The following is a 12,770-nucleotide window of genomic DNA, read 5'->3' as shown; positions in this document are numbered from 1 at the left end:
GCCTTTGCAGTGAGCTTTAGAAGCTGCCTGCTGTGCTCAGACAGGTTTGTTCATGTTTCACAGACAACAGCTATAGCATAACTACTGTATGCTGACTTACTGTAATGTAAATTAGTATTGCTCCATTTGGTGTTAAATAATTGTATAAAACCTTTAATTTCCATCCTCGGATGGAATTATGAAATTACCCTTGGGCCCAGATCCTCCACAGTATTAAAAGCCTAAAGAGTGTGAGGATCTGGTAAGTCAACTACACTGTTATATATGAAAAAAGAAACCATACTAGAAGTCTGTACAGTTTACTACCTTATCTAAAATAAATGGTGTATTAAAGCCTGGCATTGTCTTAACATTAGCTGTTTATTTTAGAAAGTGCTGTTTTACTTTGCTGTATTGGGAGGAGTATTCAAATTTGTCTCTAAAAGATGAAATGCAGTAGATCTTGCATTTGTCTGCTAGCACTACCTCCATGGTTTTTTCATTGCCCTTTTGGAAGAAAAAAGGCCTTAAAATGTTTGACAAATGTGGATGTAAATATTTTGATTCTGTTGTGACAGTTCCTGCTAGTTCTTGTTTGCAGTAGTGGTTTAAAATTAAAGCAGGTGAATGGTTTTGTATTGCTGCCTGTCCTGTTGTTTTACCCAGAATCTTTTCCCAGCTGCTGTGATTAAAGCAGGAATTGTTCCAGTGGGATAGTTACTATCTGTAGCAGTTTACAGTGTGGATAGAGCAAAGGAGCTACCACTGCTTTCATTTTTGATAAGCTTCAGCTGTTTTGGGGTATTTTTCCGAGGGACACAAGGTGAATCTCTGCTCTGTCTAACTGTTCCTAAGCAGATACTCCCCAGGCTCTTGCCATCCCTTCATTCTGCACTGCTCTGGCTCACTGCTGCACAGGAGTACTTTGCTCAGTGGAAGCCAAACAAAGGGCACCAGAGTGTGGCTGTTGTGTCTGCTGTAATGGGTCACGCTTATGTTGGTTCAGAAAAATCTCAGCTCAGTAACAGAACCTCCTCAGCTCTGGCAGCAGGGACAGGAAGAGCTGGCACTGAATGCCTGGCATCATCCTCAGAGTGCCATTAAACCCCTCACCTTCAGGTGGAGTCCATGGGGACAAGACTTAGGAGCTGGAGTGATGACAGAAAGTCATCCTTGAACTTTCTGGGGAGCAGCTCACTGTTGACCATGCTGGAAACTTTTTTTTAGTAGTCCTTATTCTCATCTTAAAAAATGCAGATTTGTTTGGTCCATGTGTAAACAAACTGTGCTGGAATTCCAAGCATGTCATTGCTCTCACAGTGCAGAGCAGTGCAGGATTGTTTCTCCATCTGTTGGGTAAAGGATTTTTCCTTACTGCTTTATCAAAAGCAGAGCAGCAGCACAGAGTTACCAGGCTGGGGTTTTACCTGGGAAAGTTTCTTTGCACTTCTTCCCTGTACATTTCTCATGAGGCAGAACATGTTCTGAGACTGGGGCTGTTGTCTGTAGTCTCAGAACATCCTTGTGAGTGACTAAGAGTGCAGCTCTTAAAATACTGACACAGAAGCAGGTTTTATTTTTATCATTTTATTAGATTAAGTCTTTTGTTGAAGTTGTAAAATCTTTTGTAAAATAGGTGTTGAAATTCCCACTGAATTGATTTCAATCAGTGCTGTTCTATTCCAGGTAAATCAGCTTTGTTATCTACAAAAATGAAAGCAAAGCAAACTCTTTACTTTTGATTTTTAGGCAGTTTCTAGAATAGGCTGTTGTGACTGGTACAGCTTGTGTTTCATAAGCACTTTGGGGGTTGTTTCAGAACCAGGGAGCAAGAGAAGGATGTAACAGCACCCAGGATTTGCTTGTGGGGCTGCCCCTGGAATAAAGAATGCCAAGGACCCGGATCACACACTCACTGAAGCACAGTCCTCTCTGAGGTTCAAGGGGAGATAAGAGATAAAGCTATCAAAGGACAGGGAGGCTGCCAGATTTCTTGAACCTTACATTATTCACACTGAACAAAGATTCAGAATTTTCTTGGCATTGTTCAAATGGATTTAATTTCCATAGGTAAACCTCCAAGCATCGGCATCCCAGAACCAAGGGGGTTTGTAGTGGGTAGGAACGAAGGACATGAACTCTGCCCTTCCAGAACATTCCTGGGTTTTTTCATTAAGGCCTCATGCACACTCCACCCCCCCCCTTGCTGCTGCTGCTGCAGGGACAGCTGTGCAGATGGGAACTGATGTGTTCTCTCCCTTCCTACACAACAGTTCCTACACTTCAGTTCTGGCATTGCTTCCTGCATTTGAAAAATAGAACAAACTAGAACCAAGTGCTAAAAGAACTTCCTAACTTCATTTATTAGGCCACAGTGCTTCTCTTCAGATGCCTTAAGCGTATTTTTTTAGATTTCAAAAACCTTATTTTCCCCAGATACTGCTGCTCCTTAGCACATTATTATTCATTATTATTACAGATATTTTGTAAATAAGCAAACCTGCACTAAATCGGTTGCTTTTTGTAACAACCCCACCTATGACCCCCCCTCCTGCTGCACATTATTCCCTTTTTAAGGATGTGGCCAGCTGCTGCTATGTACACACCTAGGTGCCAGACAGGCTAAGGAATTCTTTCTCATGCTCAAATCCATCAGGAAATGAGATTCAAGATTCTTTGCTGATACAAAGCAGCAAATGCCCCTGAAGTGCAGTTCCAGGTTGGTAACTGCAGCAGCATCTTCCTTTCGATGGCACTGACACCCCCATTCAAACCCATTTAGCTCATAGTGGTACCTGATACCTAAATGTAGCTGAAAGAGATCAAGAACTATGGGACTGCAGAGAGAAGCAAGCTCAGGCTGCCTGCCTGCCTGCCTGCCTGCCTACAGTTTGCTGTTGAGGTGCTCCAGGCTGGCCTTGGCCGCGAAGCCGCCGTCGAAGGCAGCGTTGAGCACCTCGTCCAGGCAGGCGGCCAGCACGAAGCTCAGCTCCTGCCGCACGGGCGCCGCGATCTCCTCCAGGTCCTTCTCGTTCCTCTGGGGAAGGATGATCCTCTTCAGGCCAGCTCGGTGTGCTGCCAGCACTTTGTCTTTAATTCCCCCGACCTAAGGAGGAGAAGAGATACATGTATAAAAACACGAGCTAATAATGAAATGATCATTGTAACATCACATCAGGAGTTAAATTTTGAGGAAAGGTTCTGCCTCCCTCAGTCATTTAGGAAAGCAATTAAAAATGCAGTCAGAGTTGTAGCTCATCATGTGCTTAATGAGGGAAATATGTTAATATGCTACAGTATTCTTTCTGTAACAGCTAATAACCAGAGAGAAATACATTTAGGAGTGTAGGTACAAAAGAATCAATAGTGGGAAAGTCATTGCTTTTCAGGAATTTCTGTAACAAAAATGGCCTTCACTCTGGTTTTTTTATATCACTGAAATCCTGCACCTGCATTAGAACAGAAGATTTTTCCAATAAAGGCAGTGTTAGATTTAGGGGGAAAAGAGTCCTAAGGCAGCAATGTCCCATGAAAAATAACTTGAGCTATACAACAAAATATGCTCAGCAAAGCAAACCCGTGTTCAGGAGTGGAGAGGCACTGAGCCTCCTGGTTGAGTTGCTAATGAGATGTAAACAGGGGTTAAATTAGATTTTTTTACAGCTGTAGCTTCTTCCCCCAAACTCCTCTCTATTCCTACAGACCATCTTAGAGCAGAAACTTGTAATTTTACAGTGCTTTAGAGAGAGGAAGGGCCTGTACTGCCGTACAAAGGGCAAAGCCTGGCTGCTGTGACACGGGCAGAGGGGACCGTGATCCTCACGTGACCCACAGCTCCGGGCAGAGCTGCACACTCAGCAGCAAGGGCAGCCCCTGGCACAGCCCTGGCACCTCAGGCACTGGAACAGCAAGATTCCAGACTACCTTGGGGAAGGAGGAAAGTGTGGGTTAATATTTACAGGTCCCTTATCTCTGCACACAGCTTTAGCAGCAGGCACAATCAGGACAGGCAGACTGCAGGGCTAAGCTGGCTCCCACCAGTCACTGCAGGGTGCTCCAGACCCCTGGACAAGGGCCTGTCCTGTCACTCTCTGCCCCCACAGCCTCCCAGGCCACTGCCTGCCATGGCACCTCTGGTTCTGTCTCCTCTGCAGGAAACAACAATCCTGTCCCTGATTTCCAGCTTCATCCTCCTCCTGTCCATCATTTGGCACGAGATGATAACTCCCATATTGGCTTCAGCCCCCGTGCCAGGCCCCACTGACACTTTGAACTAAACTCTGTTTGTCTGAACGCCTGCTCTGCCTTCATGCTTAGACAAAGCTTTATGGAAACCCCATCTGGCTGAGCTACAGGCAAGGATCAACATTTAAGAGAAACCTAAAAGTAGCTCCCTGGATTCAGGAGTAACCTGTATGCAGTTACTGTGAGAGCTTTAAGTCACAACTTTTCAAAGACACCAGAACCAACAGTCTGAGGAAGCACATTTAGAAACTGCAGTGCAGACTCAGAGCCACCTTGCATTTTAAGACTTTGAGGTTTCCTTTCTAAGTAGACATTGAATGTATTTTCCCAAAAAGCCACATCAAGGCTGGCTTTAGCTGGAGAGGCAAAGCAGAGGAGTGGGGCAGTCCTGCAGCAGCCTGGCCTCCTCCAACTGCACCAGCAGAGACCACATTGCTGCTAAGGAATGATCCAGCAAGGCTGTGGATCCACGCTTTTCTGAGTGGCTATAAACAGATTTTATATCCAAAATAGGGAGCATTAATACAACTTAGCTCTTTTCTCCAATGATGCTTACTGGAAGAACAAGGCCTCTAAGTGTAATTTCTCCTGTCATGGCTACATCTGAGCACACCAGCCGCCCACTGAAGAGTGAAGCAAGGCAGGTTACTATGGTAACACCAGCAGATGGTCCATCTTTTGTGACAGCTCCAGCTGGGAAGTGCAGATGGATGTCAGTGTTGTCAAGGAGATCAAAACTTCCAGAAGCTTAAGGAAAAAAAGAATGGTTTGCATGTTAAAAATCTAAACCCATTTTGTTCCTGGTCTTTATTCTAAAAGCCCACCAAGAACTAAAAGCCTTGGCACTATTTACTAACAGTAGGCTGAAAAAAACAACACAATATTGCAGAGGCCCTAGGAAAAAACAACAAAGAAATCCCAATGAGCTTTCCTAGACCCAGATTCCCAGAAAAAACTGTAACATGATAACCAATAAGCTTGGCATTTGCATGCATTGGGAAACGAAGAGTAGGGATTAATGTGGAAACCAAGGAATTTCCACATAGAATTTTTATGTCCCAAACCATCAACGTCAATGTTCAGAGAACACTTCACAGAAACTCACAATTACAATCAAGTGGAACTCTTATTTACGTCCTTCCACCTGTAATGGAGTACATGGAGTGTAAACCAGAGAGGACACAGGTAATCCCTGCAGCATTTCATACATTAATTACATTTTGGTTTTTAACCTATCTAAACTTACACAAATAGTAGAAGATACTGGTGAATTATTTGCCTGATCAGCAGATGATCAATCTAGAAAGCACATTTCTACAAGTCCTGGGAGGTTCAGACAAAACAATAATTAAAATGTTCTTGTCCTATTGCACGGCAGTTCCACAGCTGCCATACAAACCCAACACTCTCAAAATACTAAAACTTAGACTAAAATACCTTTTAACAGAACCTGTCAGAGAAAAGCTACAGACTTCCATGTCTGTCTCCATCATGACAATACTGCTGAAAAGCTTGAGTGTAAAAATGAGTCAGAGGCAGTGTCTGCCACAACCAAGGAAAGCACCTTGGCACTGAGGCTGCCCACAACCTTCCAGGCTGGGGCAGGGAGACACAACTCATGTTCTGCCAGGCCACAGCCACCTTGGCTTGGCAGCAGCTGGGAAAGAACAACACAGATGCACTCTGGGGCTGCTCTCATCCCCAGGGCAGCACTGCTGGCTGAAACCCTTTCCCTGTACGTGTGCACAGCCCAGGTGACTCGGCAGGTGGCACCAGCAGGTCCCTGCCCTCACCGTTGGTCAGCTGGTATCTCTTGGCGTTGCTGCGCAGCCAGCTGATGGCCAGGTGAGCCGACTCCTTCATGACGTCCCCCAGCTGCCCGGTCAGCGTCAGCTGGCCCTCCCCTTCCATCCTGCTGGCTTCCACAAACATGATCTCCCCTCCCAGGGGCGTCCAGGCCAGCCCTATGGCCACCCCGGGCTGGTTCAGGCGCTCAGACACCTGAAGGGAAACACAGGAAGCAGTTTAGGAAACAGCCATTAAAAAGAATTGGAAAAACAATTCAATAGCTGGCTTTGAAACAACTGTACCCATCAAAACACTAAAGTCAAGCCAAGTGTCTGATCTGTTATATTTTAATTTATTATTTAATGCAGCAGTAGTTCTGGATATGTGTAAACACTAATTACACAACAGGAGCTGTATGTGGCAGCTTAGCTTAAGGCCATGGCAAACATCTAAGGTGTGTCATTCTTGAAACCTTCCCTGCCCCCAAAAACACCTTAAGAATCTTTCTCCTCAAAGGACTCAAACTATTCAGTCAATCCTGACTGAATGTTTATGTGACTTAACCCATCTGCTGGAGTGTGTTTGCCCTGACTGTTACTCCTGTGACAAAGCCACTTTTGCTCCCCAGTGTTCCCCACAAGCCTTTTTAAAGGTGGTGGCACTGCCTGAGCTCTGGCCAGCCAAGCCCCTGATGTTGTTCTCTGCAGACTTTTCCAAACCTTTGGAACAGCAGAGGCATGACCAGCCTGTGTTCCCAGGCCAGGTGGGGACACCTGACAGAGCCCTTGAGGAGTTACAGCAGCCGAGCAAGCAATCAGCAGCTCCAGTGGCAGCCAAGGGCAAGGAGCCCACACAGCCCCTCCTCCTCCTGCCTCTGCTGGGGCTCTGCCTTACCTGAGCACTGGCAGCAGACTCTGCCCTTTGCTCTCATTAGCATCAATTGGCTAAGAAGGCTCTTTCTTCTTCTAGCATTAGAACTGTGTGTTTCACTTTTATGGTATCAAAATACCTCAGCAAGCATTTTCATCCCTGCTAACATCAGTTTCCATATCCATTCCCTGTATGTTATTAGTTACAGTGATTTACTCTGATTATTTTAGTCACTGCTTGGTAGCTCAGGTTAACAAAGCCAGCTCACCCTGGTCACACAGAAGTCCAACAAAGCTGGAACATTCCCCTGTGCACTGGAGACTGCTATTGTGGCAAACCATTAAAGGTGAGATGAACACAATTCACTGTCCACGCCCTCTCAGCCCAAAGCAGCCATCAACAAGGTTTATTGATCCGGGGCTTTTGTTTCAGTTCTTTTAGACCGTACTCTGGATCAACTGGAAACAGTTTAGAGGCTGTTTGAGAGCTCTGGGGCACAACACAGCAAATGGGACAAATCAAACCCCAAATGGTTCTAACAGACTCAGCACAGGCTCCCTCCTCTATCCTCAGACTAGGCAGGTCCCTCCTCCTACTTTCACAAGTCAGTTGAGATCTGATAAGAGAAATCGCCTGTGTAGTAGGTGTTGATCACCTTTGGACCATTGTTCCTTGCCAAGCAACCTCTCCTGCTGTCCTGGAGAGAGACTGGACCACCCCTGCTGCAGGCTGAGCCTTTCTGAGCTCGCTGACAGGCACCCGTGGCTGCAGAAAAGCCCCTTGGAAACCCCCCCACAGCCAGAGCCACAGAACCCCCAACACTCAGAGGAAAGCAGCCTGGAGAGCACAAGAGAGACCCACAAAGTGTTACAGGGAGCCCCACAAGACTGAATCGCTCCTGGCACCTCTGAATAATTTCTTCTCACCAGAAGTCAGATGAATTTAAATTAGAATAAATCCTTTCTTACACTTTCTAAACAGCCTCAATTAAAAATGCCCATTTGAATCAGCTGATGGCTGGTGATGTCTGTCAGGTGATGAAGATGCCACTGAGCAATGGAGTCTGGAGGTCTGAGAAGTTTTGTAGATGAGACCAAACCAGCTGTGATTTAGCTGTACCCTGAGTACATGAACATACTGTCAGATGCATTTTAGCTGCCTGGATACTGCAAAATTTAAGTCTTAACATTCAGCACAGTCATTTATTTTGGAGTATTTCAGGTTATCAGCTGCAGTTTTGGAACTACACCAAGTCAGTGCAATGGACCAGAAGCTGGCAAGTCCCTGATTCCAATGGCAGATGAGAACCAGTTACTTGCTGGCCTTGAGCACATTTGTTTTCCTTCCACAGGTTCTCCCAGCCTGACTGTACCAACTTTTTTTTCTTCTCTTCTGATTCATTCCCTGGCAGATCACTGCTGGCAAAGCACATTTAACAGTGGCTTCCCTCTGAGGGAGGAGGATTTCCCAGAAATATCACCACAAGACTGACAGTTCTTAGACAAATATGCCAATCTAAACCTGTACTTTGGACGGGTTTTGCTTCTGAAAGACACCCTGATGTTTTTCCCTGATTAAATGGTGCATGTCACAGGAAACAGAGCCATTCTTTTATGGCATCTGCACTTTCATTTCCTAGAACAGGCCCCTTCCCTGACCTGCAGCTTCTGTCCCTTCAGCTCCACTCAAGTTATGAGGATAGAAACCAATCCTGATGGGCCTTCCTGTGGTGCCAACAACCTTTGGTACTCAAGCAGAATTAAGGGTTGAGAAAGAAAAAAAAAGCTAAAAAATCCCACAATACATCAACTTAAAATCCAAGCCAAAAATACAAATAGTTTGTTATAAACCCACTGGTTATTTTAGAAACCCTTTCCCCCAAAAGTGTGCTGTGCTGAAACATTTCATTAAATCATCTGCACTTTAAACTGATTAGATTATTCTTTCAAAGCCTCACTATGTGATTAATTCCAACATTTGTTCTGCAGGGAGACACGTAAGATTATTTATTTGTGATAAATGAATGAATCCAGCAAGTAGGAGCTGAATATTCTGTTCCATCCTCCTGCTGGGAGAGCTGTGCAGACAATAGCCAGGCAATGCCCTGGAAAGGTGAAAGATGAATCCCTGGCTCAGGAATTCCCTGAAGGACAACAGATCAATGAAGCCATGTCATGTTTTCAGTTCCATTTGCTCAGCCTCATGCAAGCACTGACACCGTGGCTGCTTCTTTGTGTCTTTGTTTCAGCTGCTGATAAATGGCAAAATGCAGGCCCAGGGTGAAGCTCTCAGGCCAGACCCAGAGAGGAGACCCAGGCTGACCCTGCAGAGCAGAACCCACAGCAGCCAAGCTCAGAGCAGAAACTCTGCTCCTCCAAAGAACCTTGGGGGCACTTGAGAAAATTCTAAGGAATAACACATTAGTTGGGAAAATTCCTTAAAATAGGAGTTATGTTGTTATTTGAGCAATTTACATGGAAAACCCCAAAGTGTGTACTGAAAAATATTCACTCAATCAACACAGCAAATAGTACATGAAAAGAAATCCTGGCCTGCTTGGGGAACTGATCTGTGTGGATTCATCTCTACTTCTATTTATGCACTAAATTTGCCTTCTAAATATGGAAATGTTAAAAAAACCTTTTGAAACAGTAGTCACAAGTTTCAATCAGTCTTATTTCAGTTTAGAGGCCAGCAGATTCATGAAATGCTTATCTGCAAATTTATGGCATCTGTAGTGGAGCCCACAACAAATAAACAAAACCCACCAAAGATAAGCCCCAGCTAGCACTCCTGTGTTTGTACACCTGAAATTAAGAACCACACTTTAATTACTTAATCCTACAGAAAAAAAAGACAAAATAGCAGAAATTCTTTTCCAACACAGCCACACGACCAAATTTAAATGAATAATCAACTCCAGAAACAAAACTGACACCAGGTGGGACACCTAAGAAAGTCCCATATTAGCACTGAATTCTTGCATTTGTGTCATCTTCCTGCTGGGTACAGAGGCTTCTGAGATGTGGAAAGAACAGAAGCTGCTGACAAGTCAGTCATTTGCCTAAAGAGTAAATTCTCCTCATTTCTGAAAGTTAAAAACCAGATGACCAAAGAACCTTGTGAATGCCCTCAGCCCAGAGCCACCAGGCCCTTGGTCACTGATCCTCCCTGCCTGCCACTGGTCCAGCTCCCAGCAATCTCTGGCACTGCCTCCTGCCAGCTGTTTCCTCATTGCTGCCTCTTCCTCTAAGAATCTCTTCCATGATAAAATCTTCATATCCAAAAGGCTCAATTCAGGTCTAAAAACTGATTCATTCCTTAACAATCATTCATTTTCTCCTGCTATCCCAATCATCTTGCCTCCTTTTTGCTCTTTAAGTCCCACTGGAAGTTTGGTCCTCTGATTTAGGAGAAAATAACTGTAAGAGGAAAGTTCTCAGAACCAGAGAACAACTGTCAGTGTCACTATCACTGGTGAAATGAGAATCCCAAACTAACAAACTACTTTAACTGATGGCATTTCTACAGAAAGGAGCAAAATACAGATGGGGGAAAGCAAAAAATCTGAAATATGCCTATTGAGGAGCAGAGCTGGAGGTGCCTGACTGATCATAAAACATTTGAATAGCTAAGAGTCACATTAACCTAAAGAATGTCTGAGAACTTCTGGTGCAAGCTGAAGTGCTTTGAATACCCCAAAATGCTGCCTGGCTTTAAGGAGGGATGAGGAGCAGTCCTTAGCACAGCTGCTGCAGAGACAGGATTCCTGGGCTCTACTTTTGGCTTCTTTCCCAAGACCACCAAACATCCCCCAAACAAAAGCAAAATTGTTTCAAACTGAAAAAACACCACCACATTCTTCAGCACTGCTGCAGGAATCTTTGCTAACAGAAAAGTCATTATGTCATTTATGTACCCTCAATTAAAAGAAAAGCTTTAGGTGAAAACACACTTTGTGGAACATAAAGGAACAGTGCTGTTATTAACATATTTTGAAGTTATTAGCATTGTATAGACTCAGTCAATAGCAATAATCATATCAGCCAGAAACAGCATCAAACAGAAACAAATGAGGATGTTACCTCCATGTCATACATGGGGGGCCCCAGGATATCTTTCAGAGCATGGAAATCAATTAAAATTGGCATTTCAGGTGGCAGAGCCAGGTCAGCTGTGTCACTGATGGATTCAGGTTTGGCATCTTCTGTGACGTGTTCTTTGCAATCTAAGGGAAGAAAATCTAATTTAGCATTTGTAATGGTCTTTCCTAGACAGAGGAATTTTTAAAAAATTGTGACAGAAAAATAAAACATGCAATGAAATGCTCAGTAAGTTCAGGAAAATGTGCTCAAACCATCTCTCACAAAAATCTTGTCAAATTAAAGATAATATGGCATGAAATGTAATTATTAAGCTTAAATATGTTCTAAGTGTTCATCAAAGATAAAATTAAATCTAGAGCACTGACAGAGATGCAACTCATCAGCTTAAGTGCAATTTAAACTAATTCAAATAGCAAAACACATTAGGCTCATTTAAGACTTTACATTTTTCACCAGATTTGTGCAGAAAAGCAGTATTTCACAGAATCAGAATAGTTTGGGCCGTAAAGGACCTTAAAGCTGATCTTGCTTTGGGGTCTTGCAGGGACGCCTTCCACCATCCCAGGAGGCTCAGAGCCCTGTCCCAGCTGGCCTTGGACACTTCCAAAGGATGGGGCAGCCACAGCTTGTCTGGGAGCCTGTGCAGGGCCTGCCCACCCTGACAGGAAAGGGTTAATTCCTGCAGGACGAGCCATGTGCAGGGTGGTGTAACAGAGAATGGGCAGCTGAACAATTCTGGGGCAGCTCTGACACTGCAGGAACTCCTGTTCCTTTCCTGAGTGTTTACAGGTGTGCCCCAGCACAGAGCACCTGCAGGGCAGCCCCTGCAGCACAGGCTCTGCTGGGACATTGCTCATGTTGGCTTTTGTCTCCTCGGAGTTTTAGGGCTTTAGTCAGGCATAGAAGGGTTTGGGTTGGAAGGGACCCTAAAGATCACCAGCCCAAGTCCCCACCACACACAGGGACACCTTCCACCTACTCAGGCTGCTTAACTCACAAAACTGACATCTCCTGTCTGTTCAACAGCCAGCCCAGAACAGAACACACACAGGCCTTGTGCAGTGGAAAAATCTCAATTTTGGTGTAACAGCCTGTGGCTTTTGTCTTGAAATACTACACACACAGAGGGCTCTGTTCTTCTCTTTGTTGAAGGAGATATTGCTAAGGTGCCATGCTCAATAACCAGTAGCAGCAAAAAATTCCTCCAAGGTCCAATTACCAGACATTTTCAGAAACACCTACAGGCAGGATATACTCTTGAGGGAGGGCTATAAACCTCCAGCAGCCTGACACTTTTGAATGCAATATACTCAGGTGTCACCCAGGAGGGACCAACAATTAAAGCAACAGTTATGGGTTCAGAAAGGGGCTCTTCCCTTCCTTCACTCACAGCAGGAGTGGATTTCTTACTTGTACAGTGGCTTCCTTAGCAGAACTGCCTTCAAATTTCTGTTTTCTCTTTTTATACAGAAGTGAACTATGGTATTCACAGGGAATGCCCCAACGAAGGGAGGAATGATGAGGAGGATTCCATTGGTATCAGAAGGCTAATTAATGACTTTATTATACTATATTATTCTATACTATATTACACTATATTACATCTAAACTGAATCTGCCAAGCACACACACACACACACCTGGCCCTGACAGCCCAAGGAAACAAAACACCATCACTGTGGGTAAACAATCTCCACATTGCATTCTACTTTTGCACAACACAGGCACAGCAAATGAGATAAGAATTGTGTTTTCTTTGTCTGAGGTTCAGAGAATGTGAAA

The 12,770-nt window shown here is 44.5% G+C and overlaps 1 protein-coding gene across 1 annotated transcript in view; it reads right to left on the bottom strand.

The window, feature by feature from the left end:
• Window positions 1–1,550: 1,550 nt before the first annotated feature.
• Window positions 1,551–12,770, bottom strand: part of LONP2 (lon peptidase 2, peroxisomal) — a 37,326-nt gene continuing 26,106 nt past the window's right edge. Inside the window, exons 12-15 of the mRNA XM_071440343.1 lie at window positions 10,968–11,110; window positions 6,018–6,225; window positions 4,781–4,971; window positions 1,551–3,085 (exon numbers count right to left, since the gene is read on the bottom strand). Coding sequence (XP_071296444.1) covers window positions 2,864–3,085; window positions 4,781–4,971; window positions 6,018–6,225; window positions 10,968–11,110 — 764 coding nt within the window. The 3' untranslated portion in view covers window positions 1,551–2,863. The remainder of the gene's footprint in view (window positions 3,086–4,780; window positions 4,972–6,017; window positions 6,226–10,967; window positions 11,111–12,770) is intronic.

This window comes from Agelaius tricolor, unplaced genomic scaffold, assembly GCF_023055355.1.
Source record: "Agelaius tricolor isolate 1412-34295 unplaced genomic scaffold, bAgeTri1.0.p SCAF_15, whole genome shotgun sequence".
In the NCBI taxonomy this organism is placed as follows: domain Eukaryota; kingdom Metazoa; phylum Chordata; class Aves; order Passeriformes; family Icteridae; genus Agelaius; species Agelaius tricolor.
The sequence above is the reverse complement of the archived record's forward strand: the minus strand, read 5'-3'. Positions and strand labels throughout refer to the sequence as shown.